The following is a 22,467-nucleotide window of genomic DNA, read 5'->3' on the forward strand; positions in this document are numbered from 1 at the left end:
ACAGCGCCCGCGCCTAAGTTCAAGCCGTAGTAGTGGTACCAAAATACACACACACACACACACACACACACACACACACACACACACACACACACACACACACACACACACACACACACACACACACACACACACACACACACACACACACACACATCTCCAAACTAGTCATATAAGGAAACTGTCTAACAAAATGACACTCTCTTATTCACTATACTTAGTGAAAAAAGTTTGGTCCTAAGAAAGGTGCAGGCACAAATAGTTTATACCTGCATCCTTACTCCTTGCCTAGATTTATTTTTCTGCTGCTTCTCTGTGGCTTGCTCCCTCTGTGAGGTAGGGGTGTTTGTGGGGCTGACCAGCAAACCCTTGTGCCTACAACAGGGCCCAGAATGCAGTAAATACTCAACAAATTTCTCCTTGGGGCTCAAGTCTTGGTTTAGTGAATGATATATTTTCAGTGGGAATAAAGCATAAATGAAAAAATTTTTTTAGCATTTTCAGAGTCAACACATTGCATTTAAAAGATCATCACAGGCTGGTTATTTTATCTCATATTAAAAAGAAAGATTTATCTCTTGACAAAAAGCAGGTTACATCAGGTAATTTATTTGCACAAGTACACAGTCATGCATACTGGAATAAATGATCTGTTTATCAGATGTACTATCCCAAACTTTGTGCTTTTAACTGAAACCTGGCTAAACTTCTGCACCTGAGCCCTCACTACCTGCCACGGCCTTTGCCAAAACCAGAAGCCTGCAACCTCTCACTATGCACCTGAAAGGACAGTGAAGGTGCTTCTTATTTACAGTTGTACTTACTTTCAGGATTATTTTTAACATGAGCCAAAAACAGCTGGGTGCCACCAACACATAAGCATTTGTGCTAACTAAAAGACACCTACCAGCATTAGTAAAAATCATGGCTTCTGAGAGCTAGCAAGTAACAGTGCTGTCCTCTGAATGGCTCAGGAAGCATACTTGAAAGGGATACCAAAATTCTGGCTGACCACAAAAATATTTTTAAATAAAAATATTTCAAAACAGAAACCTAAAAATTACATACTTGAGACAGATCGTACAAAGAATCCCAACAAAGGATGCCTGCTTCTTAGGACAGGTTAGGGCTATGTACTGGGAGTCAAAACAGAGAATTGGGCTTTATTGAGATTTATTGTTTCAAAAGCACTGGGGTTTGAACTTGAATCCTCACAGTTGCTAGGCAGGTGTCCATACCTCTAGCCATACCTCCTGCCCTTTCCAATTTAATCTGTTATCTACACACACATAAATCATAACAGTTTGACTATTCCAACAATTTATTGAAATAAATACTCTAGGAGGTTTCTAAAGTTTATTACAAAAACATGTTTTAGAAGGTTGGAAGTATGGTACTGGCTTCATTTGACATGACAGTTCTAGTTCTGAAAGATTAGTTACTTTTCTTGTCATGCTGAGTTGAGCAGCTCTGCAATAGAAGTTGGTATTTGGGGCCAATTGTGTCATCCAAGATTAGAGTGACTAAGCTCTGGGAGTGGGTCTTATGTGTGAGTGTAAGTGTGTGTGTGTGTGTGTGTGTGTGTGTGTGTGTGTGTGTGTGTGTGTGTGTGTGTGTGTGTGTGTGTGTGTGTGTGTACGCGCGCGCGCACCCCATATACATTATGCCCTGTACATAACTCTCATTATTCATGTATGTTCATGGATTTAAAATATTTAAGCAAAATAATGTAAAATGAAATAAGTCTTAGTGATTGTTGTACATAAGTATCAGTTTGAAGAACTGTTTTTAACTAACTAAAATGCTTTATCCAGCTACCCTAAAAATCTAAAAGAAAATAAAAAACAAATATAACTTTAATAATATTGATGAATTTATAATGAAAGTAGAGAAACACTTTCACCTTATTATTGAAAATGGAACTCCACAGAGAAATGGTAGACAGTAGGCAGTGGGGGAGATGCTGAAGAGAATAGGAAGTGTATTTATTCTAAGTCTGAGATGAACCACCACACCTGACTGTTGAAGGTAAAGCCACTGAAGTACCAGAAGTTGGGATAAGGGTTGAGGAGAAGAAAAACTCCAACACACACACACACACACACACACACACACACACACACACACACACACACACACACACACACACACACACACACACACACACACACACACACACAACAGTTACATGAGTGTGGTCAGTCAGTAGAAATTCCATTATAATTTTTTGTTGCCAGCCATTGTTGAAATAAATATCAAACTTTTCATCCTTATATGTGGTAAGAAGGCAATCCCAGAAGTAAACAAAATTTGTGAGGAAAGTTATTTCTGATATCACAAAAAGCCTTAGAAATAGGTATCTTCCTATGGACAACTCCAGTGAGACTAGTACTCAGTACCTCAGGGCCACACAACATAAGGATACCAGGGTTTTCACTGTAATATCTCATATAAGAGAGAAAGAAGAAAAAACACAGCAGTGACACCTAGGTAAGATGTATCCCCTGTGACCTGAGGGGTCATGTGAGTCCGTGAAGAAATAGGAACAGTGCTGTCCTTTAAAAATGAGCTATTTTCCCCCCAGCTTTCAGGCAGGGTTTTTCCCAAATTAATCTTTAGACTGTTGAGTACTCACATTAGTATAAACATGTGCAGGGAAGGAAATTCCTCAAACTCCCCTGGTATTCTATTCCTGTATTAACAACCCTACTTCCAAGAAGCCGGTCTTTGGACATTGCAGTGTAATGATTGCCAGCATGTCCATCAACAAGCATTTGCTCAACACAGGGAGGACGTTATCCTGTGAGGTCTTTGATGGCAGACCTTCCCCTGTGTTCCTCTAATTGCTTCTCCTGTCAACTCTAATCCCAGACTCAAATGTCCTTCTGCTAATCCTTACCCCCCCTCCCAAGCACTCCATCACAAGGGGTAAGAATGTACACCCCCATCCATGACTATAAGCCTCCTTTCCTTATTCAATATAGCTCAATTTGATCTGCAAAACAAGGGGGTATTATCTCATCTTCTCAAGTGAAAAAATTAAGACTCCAAAGGAATAAATAGCCTAACATTTGTCCTTTCTTATTTCAAGTCAATGTTTGTATACCACCTCTCCATTTATGCCTTCTTGCTCTTGCATGATTAATATAAAACTTTTCTTCTCTAAGGCCCATGGCTGAGCCTCGCTACCCTTTCCTCTTCTTCTTATCACCATATACTCCCCCCACACATATATTAAGTTCTCACTTCTTCTCTTTTAAAATGCCTACCTACATTCTAGATTATTCCTTGTGCCTTCCCAAAGCTTCTCATTTAACATAAACACTAGATTTTAGCACTCTCAACTTGCTACGTCACCTGACTTCTAAACATCTCAAATACCCTTTCTAAAGGAAAAAAAGACCAACCCTGGAGATTAGCTTCTAATAGTCATGTGCCCAGGGGAGTAGAGAGCATAGAGGAAAGAGAGAACAGTGGTGCAAAGAGCTCCAGGGAGCACTTAATGGAACATTATTTCAGCCATACCTTCAGAAATGATAGTAATTTTGATAGCAGAACAACACTGTCTATCTAGGGCAAAAGAACCCTCCAAAAGCACAGAAATTTAGACTGAGGTATGGCTCAAGTGATTGAGAACCTGCCTAGAAAGTAGAAAATATGGTTAGAAAGATAATGTGGTCCTAATTAGTCCAGAATATTGCATTTCAGGTTGAGAACTTTCAATTTAATATGGTAGATAACAGAACTGTAAAACCTTTTAAATCAGGTAAAGTTACATAATCAGATTCATAGTTTTTCAAAGAAACTAGTGGAAAAGCATAAATTCATCATGCTATATACAAAGTTAGGTACAAGATTATTTGACAAATAGTTATATATCATACCAACACCAAAAGCCTTTATTATTTTCACCAAAGGAGACTAGGGTAAGTATATAGGTAAGCAAATAATGTATACCTATTTAGCAATGGAATAATGGAAGTTTTAAAAGTAGCCTATAAAGTAATAGGCATAAATCAAATACAGTGGTGCACACTGTAGTCACAGCTATCAGGAGGCCTGAGGCAGGAAGCCTGATGAGGCCAGCCTGGAAAACCTAGCAAGATCCTATCACTAAAAAGAAAAAGAAAAGTAGGAGCAGCAGTATGATCTAATTTTTAGATAAGTATCCATATGCAAAGAAAAAAGTATGAATATATATACACTTCCATACATATATACCTACACAGAAATTTATATATTTATATATATTTATATTTACTTCAGGGAGGTGATTTAAAATTCTCCTTTTGTTCACCTGGACAAGGGTGTTCCCCTAGCTGAACATAGTGTGATGTCATCCTCCTGACCTAGACATAGAACAATGTCATTTACCGAGCTGGGAACCTAGGAGGAGGCAAGTTCCAGTCAGGCATGTGGACCCACAGCAGCCTGTGGGGTGTGAGAAGACAAAGAGAAACCAGCAGAAGGTCCTAACCTGGAAGCACCAGGACTTCAGAAGTTAGCTGGATAAGACCCTCTGGAAGCATGGAGAACACCAATAGTAAAGACACAGAGAAAAAAACAGAAGCTACAAAATCTAGAAAGATAGGTATGGGGGGCTGGGAATGTGGCTCAGTGGTAGAGCGCTTGCCTTGCACGCATGAGGCCCTGGGTTCGATTCTTCAGCACCACTTAAGCAAAAAGAAAAAAGCCGGAAGTAGTGCTGTGGCTCAAGTGGTAGAGCACTAGCCTTGAGCTGAAGAGCTGAGGGACAGCGCCCATGCCCAGAGTTCAGGCCCCATGACCAGACTCCCCCCCCCAAAAAAAAAGAGATAGGTATGGAGGGTACAAATAATTTGTGGTATTAAAGAATCCAGCTGAGTGCTGGTAGCTCACGCCTGTAATCCTAGCTACTCAGGAGGCTAAGATCTGAGGATCACGGTTCAAAGCCAGCCCAGGCAGACTCATCTCCAATTAACCTCTAGAAAACTGGAAGTGGTGCTGTGGCTCAAGCAGTAGAATGCTTGCCTTGAGCTGAAGAGTACAGTGACAGAGCCCAAGTCCAGAGTTCAAGACCCATGACCATAAATAAATAAACAAACAAATAAATAAAATAAAGACTGTAAGGACTAAAAATAGTCTACAAAAGCAATGGTCTCATAAAATGCCCCAAAGTAGTAATATCTCATTCTAAAGAAGTCAGAAAAGGCAGGAAACAAAAGCCTGAACTTAGTCATCTATTTCTTGAAATCTGGTTCAGGAGGATGTAAAGCAAGGTGTCCATTAGAGCAGCTATGTTGGGGCAGTAGTTACAGCTGAGCTCTGGATTTCCTGTCTTCCTCTTTCATATTTTATGTACATTTTCTTCAAATAATCTATATCACTTTTGTATGAATGCTTGGATGATAGATAATACCAAAAAAGCAGCTTTATATGAAATGGTGATAAAAGACAAGAAGAGCTGTTTTTCGGAGATAAAAAAAATTGTTTTTCTCAAAGGAAGTAAATTATTGAAGGACTGTGGGAAAGTGCTGTGTTTTATTTGTATCTCAGTTGTGATGAACCGAAGGCTCACAATGGGTCCCAGTCAAGGCCTACAGGGTGTGTGCAAAAGGGTTCACCAGACCAAGGAAAGATATTACTCAAAGATGGGCAAATTGTGTAACTTGCCCATGCTCAGTGAGTAGCTGCAGAGAAAAGGAGGATGCTGAATTTATAACCAGCTAATACATTTCTGCAAGACGGCCCTGTGCAGGCCTGTCCTGTTTTGGTATGAATATTTTTTCCTTTATTTCTTGTGTGCTATTGTGATTTCTTTCTTCTTTGTTTCTATTTTGTCTTTTTTTTAAAATTTCAATCTTTTGCTCTGAAATGGGCTTATGGCATATTGTATGAGCCTAGAATCTATTTCTTTTCTCCAAATGATTGGCCAGTTCCCAGCAGCATTTTTAAACTAATTCATCTTGTCTTCTTTCTGTTGCTTTGAAATGCCATACTAGCAATTGTGGTCAGAGTTAGTTCTCACATTCTCAATTCTTACATTTATAATTAGGGAAAGGAAGCAGATCCTCCTAATTAAGGAGATTCTGCTTACGCTATAATCACAGAAGCAAAAGCATTACACAAAACTATGTACTTAAAGACTAACTTATGACTTATAAAATTAGTCTCTATTCCACTGTCCTTCTGCATTTAACACTAGATCAATCTCTACTTGCTATTGATATTTTATTGATTCATCTCTCACTGACTATTAGAAGTTGTAGCAAATACAATGTTAAGTTATCTGTTGAGCAAAATTATGAAATAGCCAAGTTTTTAAAACTTAATGTAAAGCATTATTGGAAATTTTGTGACATAGAAAGCAATGACCAGTGAATTTGTGGCAGACAGTCTTGTTAACAGTGAAGACAAGAAAACTGGCAAGAATGAGGAGAAGGTAGATGTTTTTTGGTTTTTTTGGGGGGCCCGGTCATGGGGCCTGAACTCTGGGCATGGGCGCTGTCCCTCAGCTCTTCAGCTCAAGGCTAGCGCTCTACCACTTGAGCCACAGCGCCACTTCCGGCTTTCTTCTTTTTTCTTATGTGGTGCTGAGAAATCAAACCCAGGGCCTCAGGCATGCAAGGCATGTGCTCTACCACTGAGCCACCTTCCCAGCCCCCAAGGTAGATGTTTTTTAAGCAAATGATTTACATTCTGAGGGAAAAAAAAACAATGATTCACCTTAGGAAAGTATTTGGGAGGTCAGATCTGAGTGTGGACTTCTATGTCCACCCCCCCCCCCAAAAAAAAAACAACACAGAAATCTCACTCAATTTTCCCACTGTGGCCTACAAAATTAGTCCATTATTAGAGGCATAACCTAAACTTGGATAACTATAAAATAAACTTATAATTTTATTTCTCAAACAAACCTTTGATCTCCTAGCCATTACTGTGAAATATGGCCTCAGATCCTGAGAGTTGCTACTTTTTCTATTAATAGTTAGCCTCAAATCCTCCATATTGTAATCAAGTCTGAACTTTCCAATTTGGTGGAATCTTTTCTGATCATTTTGACATTGTCATTCACATCTACTTAATAATAATGTTCTGAAAAGAAAATTCTATATTCTACAAATCTCCTGTCTAATCATGTGTCTTCTGGCTGAACTCTAGAAGCCTTTGATCAGATTTTCCCTCACACCTCTAAAGTTTTAGATTGGTATTACTTATTACAATGAATATAAACTAGGCTTCAGTAAGAATTTGTTAGGTGTCAGGTACTTGCTAAGTATTTTCCATGTATTCCTATGTTTAATTTGGCCAACCTATAATGAAGTACCATTATTATTCCTATTTATATTGGGAAAACAAGTAGACAGGTTAAGAAAGTGTTCCTTATCACAGAGCTGGTAATGGGCCAAGCTAGTTTTGGAACATGTGTACTTCTGAAGTTAAAGTCCACTTCACAATAGTATTTTCCCATTAGGGAGTCTACTGCATTCCTTCCTCCTTTCCTGCCTTCCCTCCCTCCTTTTTTTTCTTTTAAAATGTACAGACAAAATGTTTTGTTTTCTGTAGAAAAAACAGGTTGAGAAGCTACTTAGTAATTTTCCTATGTGGAATTCTATGAAATTTCTCTTAATGGAAGATTTCAAACTTAAAAAATTCAGTGTCAGATCAAGAGTTGAACCAGACTGACAGTACAAAAATAAACACCAGCCGGGCGCCAGTGGCTCACGCCTGTAATCCTAGCTACTCAGGAGGCTGAGATCTGAGGATTTTGGTTCAAAGCCAGCCCGGGCAGGAAAGTCCTTGAGACTCTTATCTCCAATAAACCACCAGAAAACTGGAAATGGTGCTGTCTCAAGTGGTAGAGAGCTTGCCTTGAGCTGAAGAGCTGAAGGATAGCACCCAAGCCCTGAGTTCAAGCCCCACGACCGGCAAAAATAAAATAAAATAAAATAATAAAAAAAGAAAGAAAATAAACACCAGTATTTGATCCAGAATCTTAGTGATACTCTAGAGAATTCAGTTGAAATTCTAAGAAATGGATCATTTGGAAGTAGTCGCAAAACATAGTCAAGTCCTTAAGTCAGAAAGACCATTACCTCAAGTTCAAAATACTAAAAAGTAGAAGTTATATGTATCTCCCAAGAGCACAGACCAGATCTCAGTCAAGTTTATACTCTGAATTCAGACTCATGTTCTGCCAGATCCTTAGGCAGGCTTGTGCTGACTTCAGATGTATACTGTTTCCATCCATTTGGTATAATAAAGTTGCACAAAATATTAATTCCTAGGTAGTCCATGCCACATGTCAAAAACTAAATTTTTTGATCCATAGCCATGAAAAGTCTTATTTTACTTATCAAACTTTGTTTTCTCTACTATCTCTGGCTTCATTTTGGCCTCCTCCCAAATCTGACAGTGCCAAAGAAAACACAGCTGACTCTATGGCCCATGGTGACTTCTGACTCATGGGATCCCATGAAGGAAATATCCTCTGGTGGCACCTGGTCAAGCCTAGACTTTCTTCTGGCTGGTTGGCTGTGGGCCCATGCCGTTTTGTTCTCTAAGCTTCCATCTGAAGAGCCATCACTCAAATATATCAATTCATCATTTATATATGAAATGATGTTTAACGAGTACTATCAAGAGGTGATAAAAGCTCCCATGTGTTGATGAGATGGAATTAGTCTCCCAATACCAGGAATTAGACACACCCATGATATGTAAGCACATACACACTTGAGAGATTCAAAACTTTGTTGTAATTAGAGCTGTTAGAACATTGTCCTAGCCACCCAAGTCACAAGAAACTTTGAGCAAATTAAGGCAGTCTCCTGGCCCCAGGGGACAACGGATGTGATCCACACAAAGGAGACCAGCTAGACCACTAACTGATTCACATTGGATGTTTTAGGAAACTACTCAGACGTCCTCTTGACTCTCTTAGAATGCAGTGATCTAAAGTTGGCAAAAAGATATTAATGAGGGAGAGTTCCCTGCAAGCCATGAGCGTATGGCAGAAAGATGTGAATACTAGTGCTACAGATAAGAACAGTAAGTTTGGTAGTTCTGTAGTAAAAAGAACTCACCCAGGAAAGGTTAAGTGAGAACCTGACAGAATTGACCAGGGCCAGCAGGAGAAATGTGAGGTGAAGGCCACAGGTAATTTGAAGTGGGAAGACTCTCAAACTCTGGCCCCCTGGGAGGATGCTGTCATCATGGCCTTCACAGAGCAGAGAAAGGGCACATCCAAGGTGCTGGGCTCATAAAGTCATGGCGCTGGAAAAGACTAAGGGTGTTTTATTCGGAGGTGTTTATCCATCTGCAATTTAATAGGGAACATGGTGAAATTACACACACACTCCTGACTTTTAATACTAAGCACTCAATCACTTCATTTTCTCAGTCCTTCCTTCCCTCAGTGGCTAACTGAGGGAGGTGACCCAGGTCATTCCAGAGTTCTGAGCCAGGTCTTAGAGGAAGATCATGCCCATGAAAAATGTCTGTAAGACTATCTGCTCAGCCACACACTCCTTCCTAATATGCCACTGTACCTCCAATGCTCTGACACAATGATTACAACTTTACACTAGCATTGTGAACTACACTGTAGTGTAGTATCTGGAAGTAGAAATAACTCATGGTATTTAGTATTATCTCTATAATAATATCACATCACCTGTGGAAAAATAAATGAGCACAATTCAAATAGGTCAGCAATCTTCAATATAGTTTCACTGAAAAGAAACCAGTCTCTGTAGAGCTACTGGCCTTTTCCTTCCATGCTGCTAGACCAATTAAAGAGCAAAGAGCTGGATGGAGAGCTGCTCACCTGAGAGGAGGCATGTGTGCGCAGGGACTGTGTGGTCTAGCAGGAAGCACAGCAGGCTAGGAGATTTGGATGAGAGGCCTAACCCTTCCAGGAACCATGTAACTCTTGGGCAAGATATTTTGCTTTTGCTGCCCATTTTCTATTTGTAAAACAGCATAATTCTACATGTTCTTTTCTACCCAAAAATGTGCTAGGAACAGGGATAAAGTGTGTGAAAATTCTGAGTTTTTTGAGAAACAGTATTAAAAGCACTGAGTGAGCATGGTAGGACAAAAGGCCCTGATATGACTAGATGAAGGAAGGCATCGGGGAGGGTCACCAAGCAAACGGGACAACTGTCACAGTGAGATACAAACACACAGCCCCAATGTCCCTTGAGAAGACCAACCCAACAGACAGGCATGAGAGACACATACCTGTCTCACCGGCACCCAGGATCTGACAAATATACTGCTATCTTTCCCCTTTTCTCCCTCTCTTCCTTCTTTTCTTTCCCTTTTCTCAGCCCTTTCCTACCACAAACATTCTGCATGAAAGGCTCCCATATTCTGAGTCCTAGATATAAACACCACTCCCAAATTACTCATGGTGTGGCTGAGCGAATACCCTAGTCTCAAGTTGCTCAGTGTGGCTGAGGGAGCACCTTAGAATCAGCTCACAGTATGGCCACAGCCTCTGAGTGGCTGCTCCCAAGGGGCAGAGAAAAGCCACAGCTGCCATGGCTGAACTGATAGGGTCCTGGCTCATCAGCTAGCCCAATCCTCTTGTTTTTTTTGTTTTTTGTTTTTTTTGGTCCGGTCGTGGGCCTGAACTCTGGGTCTGGGCTGTTCCTCAGCTCTTCAGCTCAAGGCTAACGCTACCACTTGAGCCACAGCGCCACTTCCGGCTTTTTTTTCTCTTTATGTGGTGCTGAGGAATCGAACCCAGGGCCTCATGCATGCAAGGCAAGCGCTCTACCACTGAGCCACCTTCCCAGCCCAGCCCAATCCTCTTGTGATTTTCTCTTTTGCCCGTCTGCCCTTTCCCCCTTACCCTCCTTTTGTTGTATCAATTACAGTGATAACTAACTGTTCATTTGCTGTACTGTTAAGCCTTGATACTTATTTCCTAGGAAAATATTCCTGTAATAGGGAGCAAGAGACAGATGAGAACCAGTTAGAAGGATGCATCCAGGCAAGATGAAGAGGGGGGCTACATAAAATCAAATGGCATCAGAACTCTCTGTGGAAATTCTACAAGACTGAATAGGCAACGTTCTTTGCAGCCAGGTGCCACATGCTAACGCTTATAATCCTAGCTACTCAAGAGGCTGAGATCTGAAGATCATGGTTTAAAGCCAGCCCATGAGACTCTCATCTCCAATGAACCACCAAAAAGCTGAAAGTGGAGCTGTGGCTCAAGTAGTAGAGCACCAGCTTTAAGCACAAAAGCTCAAGGATAGCATTCAGCTTTGAATTCAAGCCCAGGACTGGCATAAACAAAAAAAGAAAGAAAAAATAGAGATATGTTCTTTTGGAGTAAAAGTTTGGTGTATAGTTAAGGCAAACATATTTTAAACCCAGCAGCTATTTCTTCACTCCTGATTTTAGAGGTTGAGTTATGCATATATCTGTAACAATGGTACCAACAGTAGCTTGAATTTTTCCACTGGGTCTCTATTCCAAGTGTTGTGCTAGGTGCTTTACAAACCTCTAAAGCTCTGGCAACAAAGCCAGCATTATTACCCCCCCTTTTTCCCTCCCCCCCCAATCCACCTCCACCTCTTCTAGAGGAAGAAGCCAGACTGGAAAGTTAGGTAACACACCCGGGGCCATCTAAGTAGTAGAGGATGAAGGTTGCATCCAACACTGCTGTCTGCCTCTGGAGTCTGTGCTTATTAAATTATACTATTCTGTCTCTATGTTTATATTTATAAGATTTTGCTTGCATTCCTTTTGCTTCTAGGAATGCTGATTGAGAGGAAAAGAAGGCAACAGCAAGAGAATTAGCATGGGGAAGAGATGGGCAAAGGCATGCAGAAAGGAAGAAAAAAGAAATGCATTACTTCCCAAACTATGGTCCTTGCCTTAAGAGGAATAGCTGCCACAGCTGCCATGTTCAGTGAACTCATTTGTGTCATACTCCACGTTGCCACAGAGAGGCTGGGAAGAGGGAAGTGGAAGTTGGGAGCTTCTAAGGGAGCGCAGTGCAATGCAGTGGAGTGCCTGGACCTCCGACTGTGAGAAGGCAGACCTGGAGGCCTGTGACCCTCCACTGACTCCTGTGGGGGCCACGCTGGAACTCATCCTCCGTGGTGGTCCACAGGTGCCTTAGCCCTGAAGCCTGCTCACATGTTTTGATCCCAAGTCTTTCCCTTATTCCAGTGTCCACAGTCCAAGCAAACAGCAGGAGGACCTGACCCATCTGGATCATATTAGCTCCTTGTATCATGCTATTTACATTCATGAGGCATGGTATCGCGAGATCACATTCTGTAAAACTTTTCCTTAAAAAACAGTTTTATTCTCTAATCCTCTTTTTATTGGTTAGAAGCAAAACAAAATGGGTCATATATATATGAAAGCACAGAGAAGAAGAAAGACAAACCATCCTAGAAATGACTGGCCAACAGACACCCGAGAACATTTATCCAAGTGGTTTCCCCAGGATATCGAGGGGAAACGTGCAAACAATTTTCTTGGCTATCATCACTTTAATATGAAACTTAAACCCCAATGCAACCACAGGCACATTCCTTTACTCCAAGGGCAGCAGAACTGTGCTTAGGAGGCGTGGGCAGAGCTCTTACCTGGCATGACCATGGTCTGTGGGGCTGCTGCATCAGTGCTCAAGCACAGACGGCCACCTTTGGCTAATCTATCACATAGCAAGGTGATGCGTTTCTTCAGTCGGCTGGTATCTTTTGGCATGCTCAATTGGCTGCTGAGGTTCAAAGCCTGCTCCTTGGAGCTCTTTGACAGGCAGGTCTTCAGTAGGTGTGCAATAGCAGCATCCACGGTTTCTTCCCAGCCCTGCATGCAAAAGCCAATTTGGAATTTATGCAGATGACAGCAAGCAAACGGGGCACTTTACTGTCGTGCAGGTGAGGCAGCTGGCTGGGTGTTTACTCTGAAGAGCCTGGTTTTGAATTCTAGCTCCATGTCAATTGTCTGGCCTTGACCAAACTACTCACTTCTTATAATGTGCTCCTCTGATAGGTAGGTAGGATGAATGAATAAGATGATATATGAGAAGCGTTTACCTGGTACCAACCAATAAAAGGAAGGTCAGCCTTTGAGGCAGGAGTGTGGGTGAAGGAATGAAGTTTGTTGTGCTTGTGGAGCCAGCCCCAACAGAGAGGAAGTCAGGCAGGGGAGACGAGACCTCTGGATGCTCAGGAGACACTGCACTCCAAAGAAGACTGTGATAGCCCCACTGCTAGGACCACAGCTGTGGAGCCACAGGCAAGAAGTAAAGAAGCCTCCTGAGTCAGGAGGGATTCTGTGATGCCAGGACCTATCTAGTCCCACTTCAATGTCAAGTGATTAAAAAGTGACACAGAGCAAAGAAATGGGCCATTACCTATTTCTGCTGGGAAAACCCTGGCTGTAGAACCAGTGAAGATGACCTGGAGAGGCACCATTAGGGCTGCATAAGACCTCAGCATCACCACAAGGATTCCAGAGCCCAGGGAGGACCACTTCCAGTGGGCTCAGTTGAGGGGCTCCCACTACACATCCCAGAGGAGCTCCACAGATAACTGGCTAAGATCTTTATGGGGGTGTGTGGAAATACAGGTCTTAAGGAACACAACAGGGAAGTATGGGTTCAATCTGACTTAATTTGGGTAGGTTATCAATGTGACTTCCATTTGTACCCAAATACTGAGAAGATCAAGACACTGAATGAATGTATCCTCACAGACTGTAGAACAGCCCAAGCCTCGTGTATCAGGAGCAGGACACATGTGATTTGGAGATAGGGTGTTTCTGGATCCTTTACTTAGTATCCTAACCTTCAAAGTTGCCTTGACAAGCCACCTCTCACATACGCAAATGGACAGTGTTACTCTCAGGTCTCTACTCCTGGCTCCATATGCTCCTGTTCCAGGGCACTCTCCCCTGCCTCATATGAGTCCATACTTTCCCCTCCCTTAAACCCTCAGCTGCAGTGTTCAGTGTCTACTCTTTGCTAGGCCAATCCCCACATAGGACAATGCAGGCCCTGCCTTCCAAGGGCAGTGTTTCTAGATCCCTCCTTTGAGCCTCAGCTCTCTTATACCTAGTGTTATCCCAGCTCTCCCTGCCCTGTACTGTAGTCCCTGCTTGCAGGTCCAGTTCCCCACAAAGTATCCAGAGCTCTCCACATCGCTACACTGTTTTGCACACTGATTGTGGTCCTGAAATCACTTTTCTGAGATTTAGAACCAGGCAGGAACCTAGATTCCAGAGGTCTTGGAGATCTTCCAGGATTTCCCCAAGATCCTTTGTACTCTAGTAGCCACCTGTGTAGGCATGGTGGTCTTCAAGGTCCACAGTTATACTGCTGTTTGAAGCAGTTCATTCTTCTCAGGAAATTAGTGTCCAGTAATAGGCACTCCACTTCCAGGCCCAACCTGCCCCAGTGACCCTTATTCTATACCCTATTCTATACCTACCTAAGTCTAACCCTCTGCTCTTCATGACAGCTCTCAATATGTATCAAGACTCTCTCCTCCTGGTTCTTCCAGATCTTCCTTCTATAAACATGTTTCAACTCCAGCAGGACCACTCTTCTCTGAACAGGTTATACTTTGAGACAATTAAAAACATGTACAGTTAAGTAGAGAACTCCAAACTGGCCCTAGGACACCAGGCTGGGCTGGGAATGCAGCCACTTTCTGGGATGTCCTACCTGCCAGGCTGGCCTTGGGTCATCTATGCTCTCCTGGCAGTTGCACCACACCCCTGATTGACAGACACCCGTAACAGGTCACTTCCTGCTTGGAAGACTTCCCCTTCCAAGCTTTATGCGGTTGGTTCTTTAAACCAAACACAGAATCTCCATATATTCAACTAGAGAGCTCATTGTCATGGTCTGTTAATTGAGCCATTTGGTTCCACTGACACATTTGCACATTTTCTATTGTAGATGCCCCCAGACAAATTAATAAGGAAAGAAATGATTAGAAAATGAACTTGAAAAATGTTTCAGGACTTCGAAGACTAAAAACCAAACCACTAACAAACAAACTACTGGTTGCTACAAAGATATCTCTCTACTAACACAGAAATCTGAACTAGACAAATATCTAATACTGGCTTTGTATTTCAATAATAATGGCAAGTGGTAAGACCAAAAAAAGTAGTTCAGATGTCATTGAAGAGGACAAATTCTCAAGTTGCTTTTGACAGCAGCCTCTGGAGTGGAAGAAGGAAAGATTCTTGAATATAAATGGACTCTGTGTGATCTGTGGTCATTTCAGCATTAAATATTTTTTATGGACTATTCATTTATTTCCAGCCTAAAAGTCTAAGCAAACTGCTGCCTCCATAAATAGTAGTTTATAACATAGTCTAAGTAGATACTTCATTTACTTAACACAAAGTACCACTACAGAATTCTTTCTCTACTGCCAACCTGGGGATCAAACTAAAAGCCATGTCATGTTTAGGCATTTGTCATGGATAATTCTTTAATACAATGAGGCATGATGCCAATGCTTCAGGAAGATTGCCACTAAGATATGGAGGGTCTGAATTATATTCAGACATGATAATAGAAGGGAATAAGAGATCATAGAGGGGAATGTTTATGAGATGAAAACAGGAGTTTGACGTGAACATGTGGTATGATGGATCCACTGAACATACATACAGCACATGATCTCAAGAAATGTGAACTGTCTCTGTGGGATTGAGGACAACTCTAGGGGGGGAGAAGTCCTTAAAAGGAAGCCACCTTGACTACCTTTCTGGTGTCTATCATTTTTATTGACAGCCCTGTATCTAATTTAACCTAATTCTCCTTCCCTCCCTTCCCCGCCTCTCAGACAGACACACACACACACACACACACACTTACTGTAGAGCTGCATATCACTACTACTAAAAACAGGCTTCATACTGTAAGAATGAAAGAAAAGTCTAGAAGGGTGCTAAGCAAGTGCCAGGCAGTGAGAACAAGTGTTTGTTTAGATCTTATACCCTCAACTTTATTATAAAGTCTCACTTGAACTGCGAGTTGAAACAACAGCAAGTATGAAGCAGAAAGGAGGGAGAGACGGGGGAGAAGGGAGAGGAGGGACAGAGAGGAAGAGGAAGGAGAAAGGAAAGGAAGGTGGGTAGAAGGAAAGAAGGAAGAGAAAAAGGAGGACGGAGGGCAGGAATTGAACTGTGCATGTCATTCTATTGCTTTTATAAGCCTGAAAGTATTAGAGATTCCCCATTTCACTGGACTTGGGGGAGTTGAGTGTACTTTGTTGACTAGTGTGGATAACTAGGAGTTTGGCCCTACCCACATACTTCTGTTGTGGTTCTCTACCTGAGCCCCTGCCTCAGAAGCCTGCTTGAGAAGCTGCTCTCACAGACTAGGCTGCAGCATTCCTGCCTGATGCCCTCGAGGAACTGGACCTGGTCAGCCTGGCTGCCTGATCTCTCCAGTCTAAGCCACAGCTGTGCCTACTCCCCAGCATGGCTGTCTGGCTAGCTCCCACATTCCTGTGTGAATTATGCTCCATGTAGGTCCAGTTAGTGCAATAAAGTTAATTCCCTCAGTGTCAACCAAAACAGCCAAAGGAAAAAAGAAGCTAAAGAGTACTATCCCCTGTGAATTAAAAAGAGGGTGCTGAAGAGATCTTCTGCCTTAACCTCACTCACCTCCCCACTTACGGTATGGCCTTGGACAACTTGCTGACCCTTCCTGGGGTATGTCTGGGGTCTCCACAGAACAAGAATATCACTATTTACTATGTGCTTCACCCAGCAAGTAGACAGAGGCAGATGTACTCCAAGCCAATATGGAATAAGCGACTTGCTCAATCCTGTTTTATTCAATTAAGAAAATAGAAGTACACCACCAAAATCCAATGTGTAAAAACATCCTTCAACCTTTTAAAGCAAAATTATAAATGTCTGTGAACTTATGTTTGTAATAGAAATACTATCACATCCTAAATTACAGGAGTACAGGGAAAACCCACAAAATGCCACTGTAGCATTGATTGCTAAATCTGCACAGAGAAAACATTAAAAAGATCTGTCAAAGGAAACACATGATGGTCAAGGGGGCATGGTGTGGCCCTGGTTATGGTGAAGGAGGGAAGTTCCACATGTACCACCAGTCAGTCTTGTGTTTATACATGAAGGCAAGATAAGTTGTATCAAAGGGAAATACATTTCCCCTTGAATACAGGAAATGATTCATAATGAAATTATTGGTATTCATGACTGATATATGAAGCCTAATGGTAATTACTTTGTACCAGACTATATTTAGCCAAGATAAGCAGAATAATTGTATGAAGCATCATTATAAAACTAAGAATAAGTAAAACCTTTTAGTTGAAAATTACATATTTTTGAAGGAATAGTTGTTTTTCAGGATTTACCTAACGGTTAGATAATTTCCAAAGAATAAATTTAGTAATTTCCTGTCATGTAAAAAGGGGTCAAAATATTGAGCTAGTTACCATTTGAGAAAAAAATTAGTTCTTAGAACTAGATACTGGTGGTTCATGCCTGTAATCTTACCTATTCAGGAGGCTGAGATCTGAAAAATCACGGTTTGAAGCTAGCCTGGGCAAGAAAGTCTGTGACACTATCTAATTTAACCACCAAAAAAGTGGAGCTCTGAAATAAGTGGTAGAGTACTAGCGTTGAGCAAAAAACCTAAGGTACTAAACACAGGCAATGAGTTCAAATCCCAGGACCAGGACAAACAAACAAAAATAAAACAAACATCAGTTCTTTAAACTTAAAATAAAAAATAAAAAAGTCTCAGTTATATGGTCTATATGGCATCTCAATGGGTTAGAAATCATATTTGTGGGTCTTTATATAAAGTATTGGAAAAAAGAGTCTCTTCAACTTTTTAAACTCATTGCTAGTAAAATGAAGATGATCCCACATGAAAACTATTCCCTCTGTGTAATTACCCAACATAATTCCTTTTTGTTTTCAACTGAGCTGTTTAGCTTTTGAAGCTTTTTTTTTTTCATGACAGAAAAGCTGCAAATTTCTGCAGCTTCATCCAAAATAAAACAGGCTTATCTACTCAGCTTTATGAACACTTGAGTATACTCCTTCCTAGCAGGTATGTCTGTGTATGTGTGGTGACTGAATGTCTGTGAGTGTGTGAGTGTGTGTGTGTGTGTGTGTGTGTGTGTGAGAGAGAGAGAGAGAGTGTGTGTGTGTGTATGTGTGTAGTTGAGAGAGAGAGAGAGACAGAGAGACAGAGAGACAGAGAGAGAGAGAGAGAGAGAGAGAGAGGGGTAAAGAGAGCGTGTGTGTGTGTATGTGTGTAGTTAAGAGATAACACAATCTAGTATCATGTTCACTATGTAACCCAGGCTGAACTCCAACTCAGGGTATGCTAGCCTCAGCCTCAAAGGTCCTGGGATGACAGGCTGTGTCACCATGTCTGGCCTCCAAAACTTCTCTGACAAATAGAAGCTAAGTAACATTTGTGGTTGCTGCGGCACACAAAGGAAGCACAGGTTTTCTCATACCAGTCTCCTCTGATCCTTCCTTTCTCTCCTTAGCTTACGCTTTTTGAAGACCCAGCATTTGTGACCTGTTCTACCACTAGAGATAGAAATAGAAGAGATAGAGATAGAAGCCTATGCAGTAGACTACCTGAATTTTATGAAACTTGATCCTAGCTGCTATAATCAGATATAAGAAATAAAATATTAATAAAACAAAACAATGATGTCTGATGGAGCAAATCACATGTCAATTTTAAAGTTTGTTTCAGGCAGAAGCTTCCATCACAGGCACTATTCTGAAATGAAGTAGAAGAAAAGGAGGAGGAGGTGGAGGAGGAAGAAGAGGAAGGGGAGGAGGAGGAGGAGTCAACAACAATGACAACTATGATGACTAGAAAATCCAGTTGATAATGAAAATTCCAGGGGAAGGCTACTCTACGATGATGGATGACATCATTTGGGCCAATTTTCCACTTAGAATAACTAATGTACATACATAATGCATTATATATATATACACACATGTGTATGTGTGTGTGCTTTCTTCAAGGCATAGGAATCTAACAACACAACCAACAATTACCAGATGCTGGGGTGATGGGGGTTCAGAGGGTAAGCCCTGAAAATGAGTCTCTTCTCAGTCACTGGCTGTGTGCTGTGACACTGGCCAGACTTCTATTCACATACGGTGTACGTTGGTTTTGCATATATACATATATATACACACACACACACACATACACACACACACACACACACACACACACACACATATGTATATATGAAGGATTCAGCATGGACCATGAAAAGACATTAGAACAGATTTCAGGAGATCTGGGCTTCTGACTGAAACTTTCCATTTAGTTTTACAACTCTGGAAAGTTATTTCATTCTCAGGTCCCTGGTTTCCTCACTGGTATAAACCTAGTAGGACAATAATATTTCCCTTGATAGGTCTTGGTAAGATTTACCAAAGTTGGTAGGTAATACTATGCTAGGACTCTTAAGAGAGTCCTCTCTGAAAGCCTGGCTTTTTTGTGCAGGTTCACTTCATTAACAAAAAACTAACTGGAGCTCTGTGTACTAGAAAATGTGCTGAAAACTTTACAAATGACATTTCAGCTCATTGCTGCTACTACCCTAAGCCATAGATAATATAATGTCCAAATGAGGCTCACTTATTAAGAGTAAGGGCTATAGGCCAGGCATGGTGGTGCATGTCTATAATCCCAACTATTTTGGTAGGTGGTCCAAGACCACCAAGGCTAAGTTAATGTGAGACCCTACATGAAAAACAAAAGCAAGCATTGGGATGTGGTTCAAATGGCAGAGAACTTGCCTTTCAAGAGCTAGTTATTAAGTGCCCAATATAGCAATAATAACAAAAAGAAGGAAGTGGAGGGAGGGGAAAGCAAGGGAAAGTGGAAGCTGGAATGGAGGGGAAAGAGGAGGAGAAGTAGAAGTTGTAAAGAACTGAAGACTGTACGACTCATGTCCCAGAAGCAGCAGCAGAAACAAGAATTCAAGATTGAAAGGCCCATGTCCCTGACCCTTCTGCTCCAGAGCTCTTCTTTCCCATTTCCCTATGCATCCTTCTGTTTCCTATAAGCAGTCCTGCCAGTAGGCTCTTTCACTATGTGGAACTTTAAACAGGGAAAATTTATGGTCATAACTAACATACTCACAGAATCAAAATTTTAGTCAACTTCTTTATCAATGGGCATCACCTGCTGATGATTAAATCATACACTGTGCAAGCAAGCACAGAAATCTGTGTCAGTTTGATTCCATCAAAGCTTATAGAACCTGCTAGACAGATGAGACTGACTAGAAAATGTCCACAGATACCCAGCTCCTGTAACACAAAGCCAGACTCCACTCTGATTCAGAATGTGAATAATTACCAATGCTCCTGGGCAGGACTCACTGATAAAAATCTCTGGGAGCCTCCAATGTTACTAGAAAACCTTAAGACCCTCAGTGCTCACATAATTAATCCAGTCCTAGGAAATCTACAGGGACATCCAAGACAAAAGAGGAACCATGGGGGGTTAAGAGAAGGCATCAATTCCTGCACTGACAATGCCATGTCTTCAATGGAAAAGGAATTACACACTCAAGGGAAAAATGTCCCAAAATACACAAAAACCATTGATTTCAGTGCAAGTAATGCATGGTCCTTTTCCTTCTGTACTTCTCTCCTCCCTTTAATTATTTTGGATCCCTCAGGACCACCCAGAAGCTTCTGTGTTTTAAGATGTGGCTACCTACTTCCTTTTTGTCAGGGCTACCAATGGATACAAAACTACAGGAAGAATCTCACACTGGATTTCTATTGCTATTTTCTTCAAACAGAATTCAAATGCAGAAAAAATGTATTCAGAACAACTGAGCTGCTTATCGTTCAATGTTAGGATCATTTTTCATAGCTCTGAAGCTAAAAGAAAAATAGCTAAAACCTCAAAGCTGTAATTATTGCTGAAGAGCTATGTTTCTCCCCATACTGATCCTAATTTAAAGTATCTTTTAATACTAAAGTACCAGCCATCTATTTACTTAATAAATAATTATTTAGGGCTAACTGGTATATTGCTTATAGATTTCTTCTTATTCAAGCTCAAGAATCTTATATGATAAACTATATGGCTGAGTAAGTTTCCAAAGAGCTTTTTCAATGATTATTTAAAAATTTTATGTGATTAAAAAATATTACCGGTAGGCACTGGTGGCTCATGCCTTCATCATGGCTATTCAGGAGGTGGAGATCAGGACAACTGTTCAAGGCCAGCCTATGCAAAAAGTTCCCAATTACAGAGGAAGCATAAATGGACTGAGGTCCAGACCATTCTAGACAAAAAGCAAGACCATTTATAAAAAATAAATAAATAAAAGCTGAGACCAGATCTGGATGGCTGCTCTCCTCATCTTCAAAGCTGAAACAGTTCTTGGAGGATATTAACAGCGAACTCTGGATAGGTGCTCAGAGTCTTGCACAAGTCTAAGGACAAAGAACTGGGTAAATATTTGTTCAAAAGTGGATTTGAATCCCAATCTGGTATAGTTTTCTAGTCACCTAATATAGCAATTTACATTTTCCAACTTTTAGCATTCAGGTTGTTGCAGTCTCTCATAATCAGAAACACTAGGAGACCAAATGGATTTTAGTTTACTGCTTTTCTGTGCATTAAGAGTCTTGATGTAGGATTTTATGTTTTACGATCCAAATTTTCCTAGCACAATCTATGGAAAAGAAATATCAGAAAAAGGCAGGTATGTCTATTTTAGTACATCTTTGCTAGGCCACTTATGACTAATTTGCTACATCAGTGTACCCAACAGTTGCTTTCACCTGCATCTGTTTAATCACTGGTAAACCTTGTGTTCACTTATTCGAACTATGAAGATGTATGAGCAAACTATGAATGTACAATCATATAATACAACAACTGTTCCATTCTGAGAAGAGTGTCAAGAGTTTTGTCCCTGTGTAAGCATCAGAGGGTACTGATATAAACTAAGCCATCTCTGGTGTCACAAGGTGACATAGTCTGATGGAATTCCTGTTCCACCTATCTAGATTTCTGACTGTCTTTTGGAAAGATCAGGCTTTATTCTTCTATAATATTTGGCATAATTTACAAAAGAAGGAGCATATAAAGTAGAGGTAGGATGCTTCCTTTTCAAACCATGACTTTAAAAATCTGTACAGTTGCTGGAAAAGCATTTGTAATTCTGTGAGACATTATGAAAATAAGGGAATATCAAACAGTCATGTATCTAATTGCTTTAATCCTGCAGGGATGTAAAAGAATCTGCCCTTACATTGAACAGAAATATAAGACAGACACATGTGACAATGTTAGAGTATATAATGAGAGCTAAACTGTGTCATAGCCCCAAGTGAAATTCACAGGAGAATGGAAGCCAGAGTAAAAGGGAGGAAATGAAAACTGATATGTTTCTCAACGAGGGTGGGTGGGGGCAGGGGTGGGGG

At 41.0% G+C, this 22,467-nt stretch overlaps 1 protein-coding gene across 5 annotated transcripts in view; it reads right to left on the reverse strand.

Moving 5' to 3' along the window:
* The window catches only part of Bbs9 (Bardet-Biedl syndrome 9), a 318,806-nt gene that overhangs the window by 44,474 nt on the left and 251,865 nt on the right, over positions 1-22,467 (reverse strand). For all 5 annotated transcript variants that reach the window (XM_070014257.1, XM_070014260.1, XM_070014259.1 and 2 more), the window contains one exon: positions 12,597-12,819. In XM_070014257.1, the coding sequence (XP_069870358.1) occupies positions 12,597-12,819 (223 nt within the window). The remainder of the gene's footprint in view (positions 1-12,596; positions 12,820-22,467) is intronic.

The sequence above is a fragment of the Dipodomys merriami genome, unplaced genomic scaffold (genome assembly GCF_024711535.1).
Source record: "Dipodomys merriami isolate MVZ:Mamm:240054 unplaced genomic scaffold, mDipMer1.0.p SCAF_94, whole genome shotgun sequence".
Taxonomy (NCBI): domain Eukaryota; kingdom Metazoa; phylum Chordata; class Mammalia; order Rodentia; family Heteromyidae; genus Dipodomys; species Dipodomys merriami.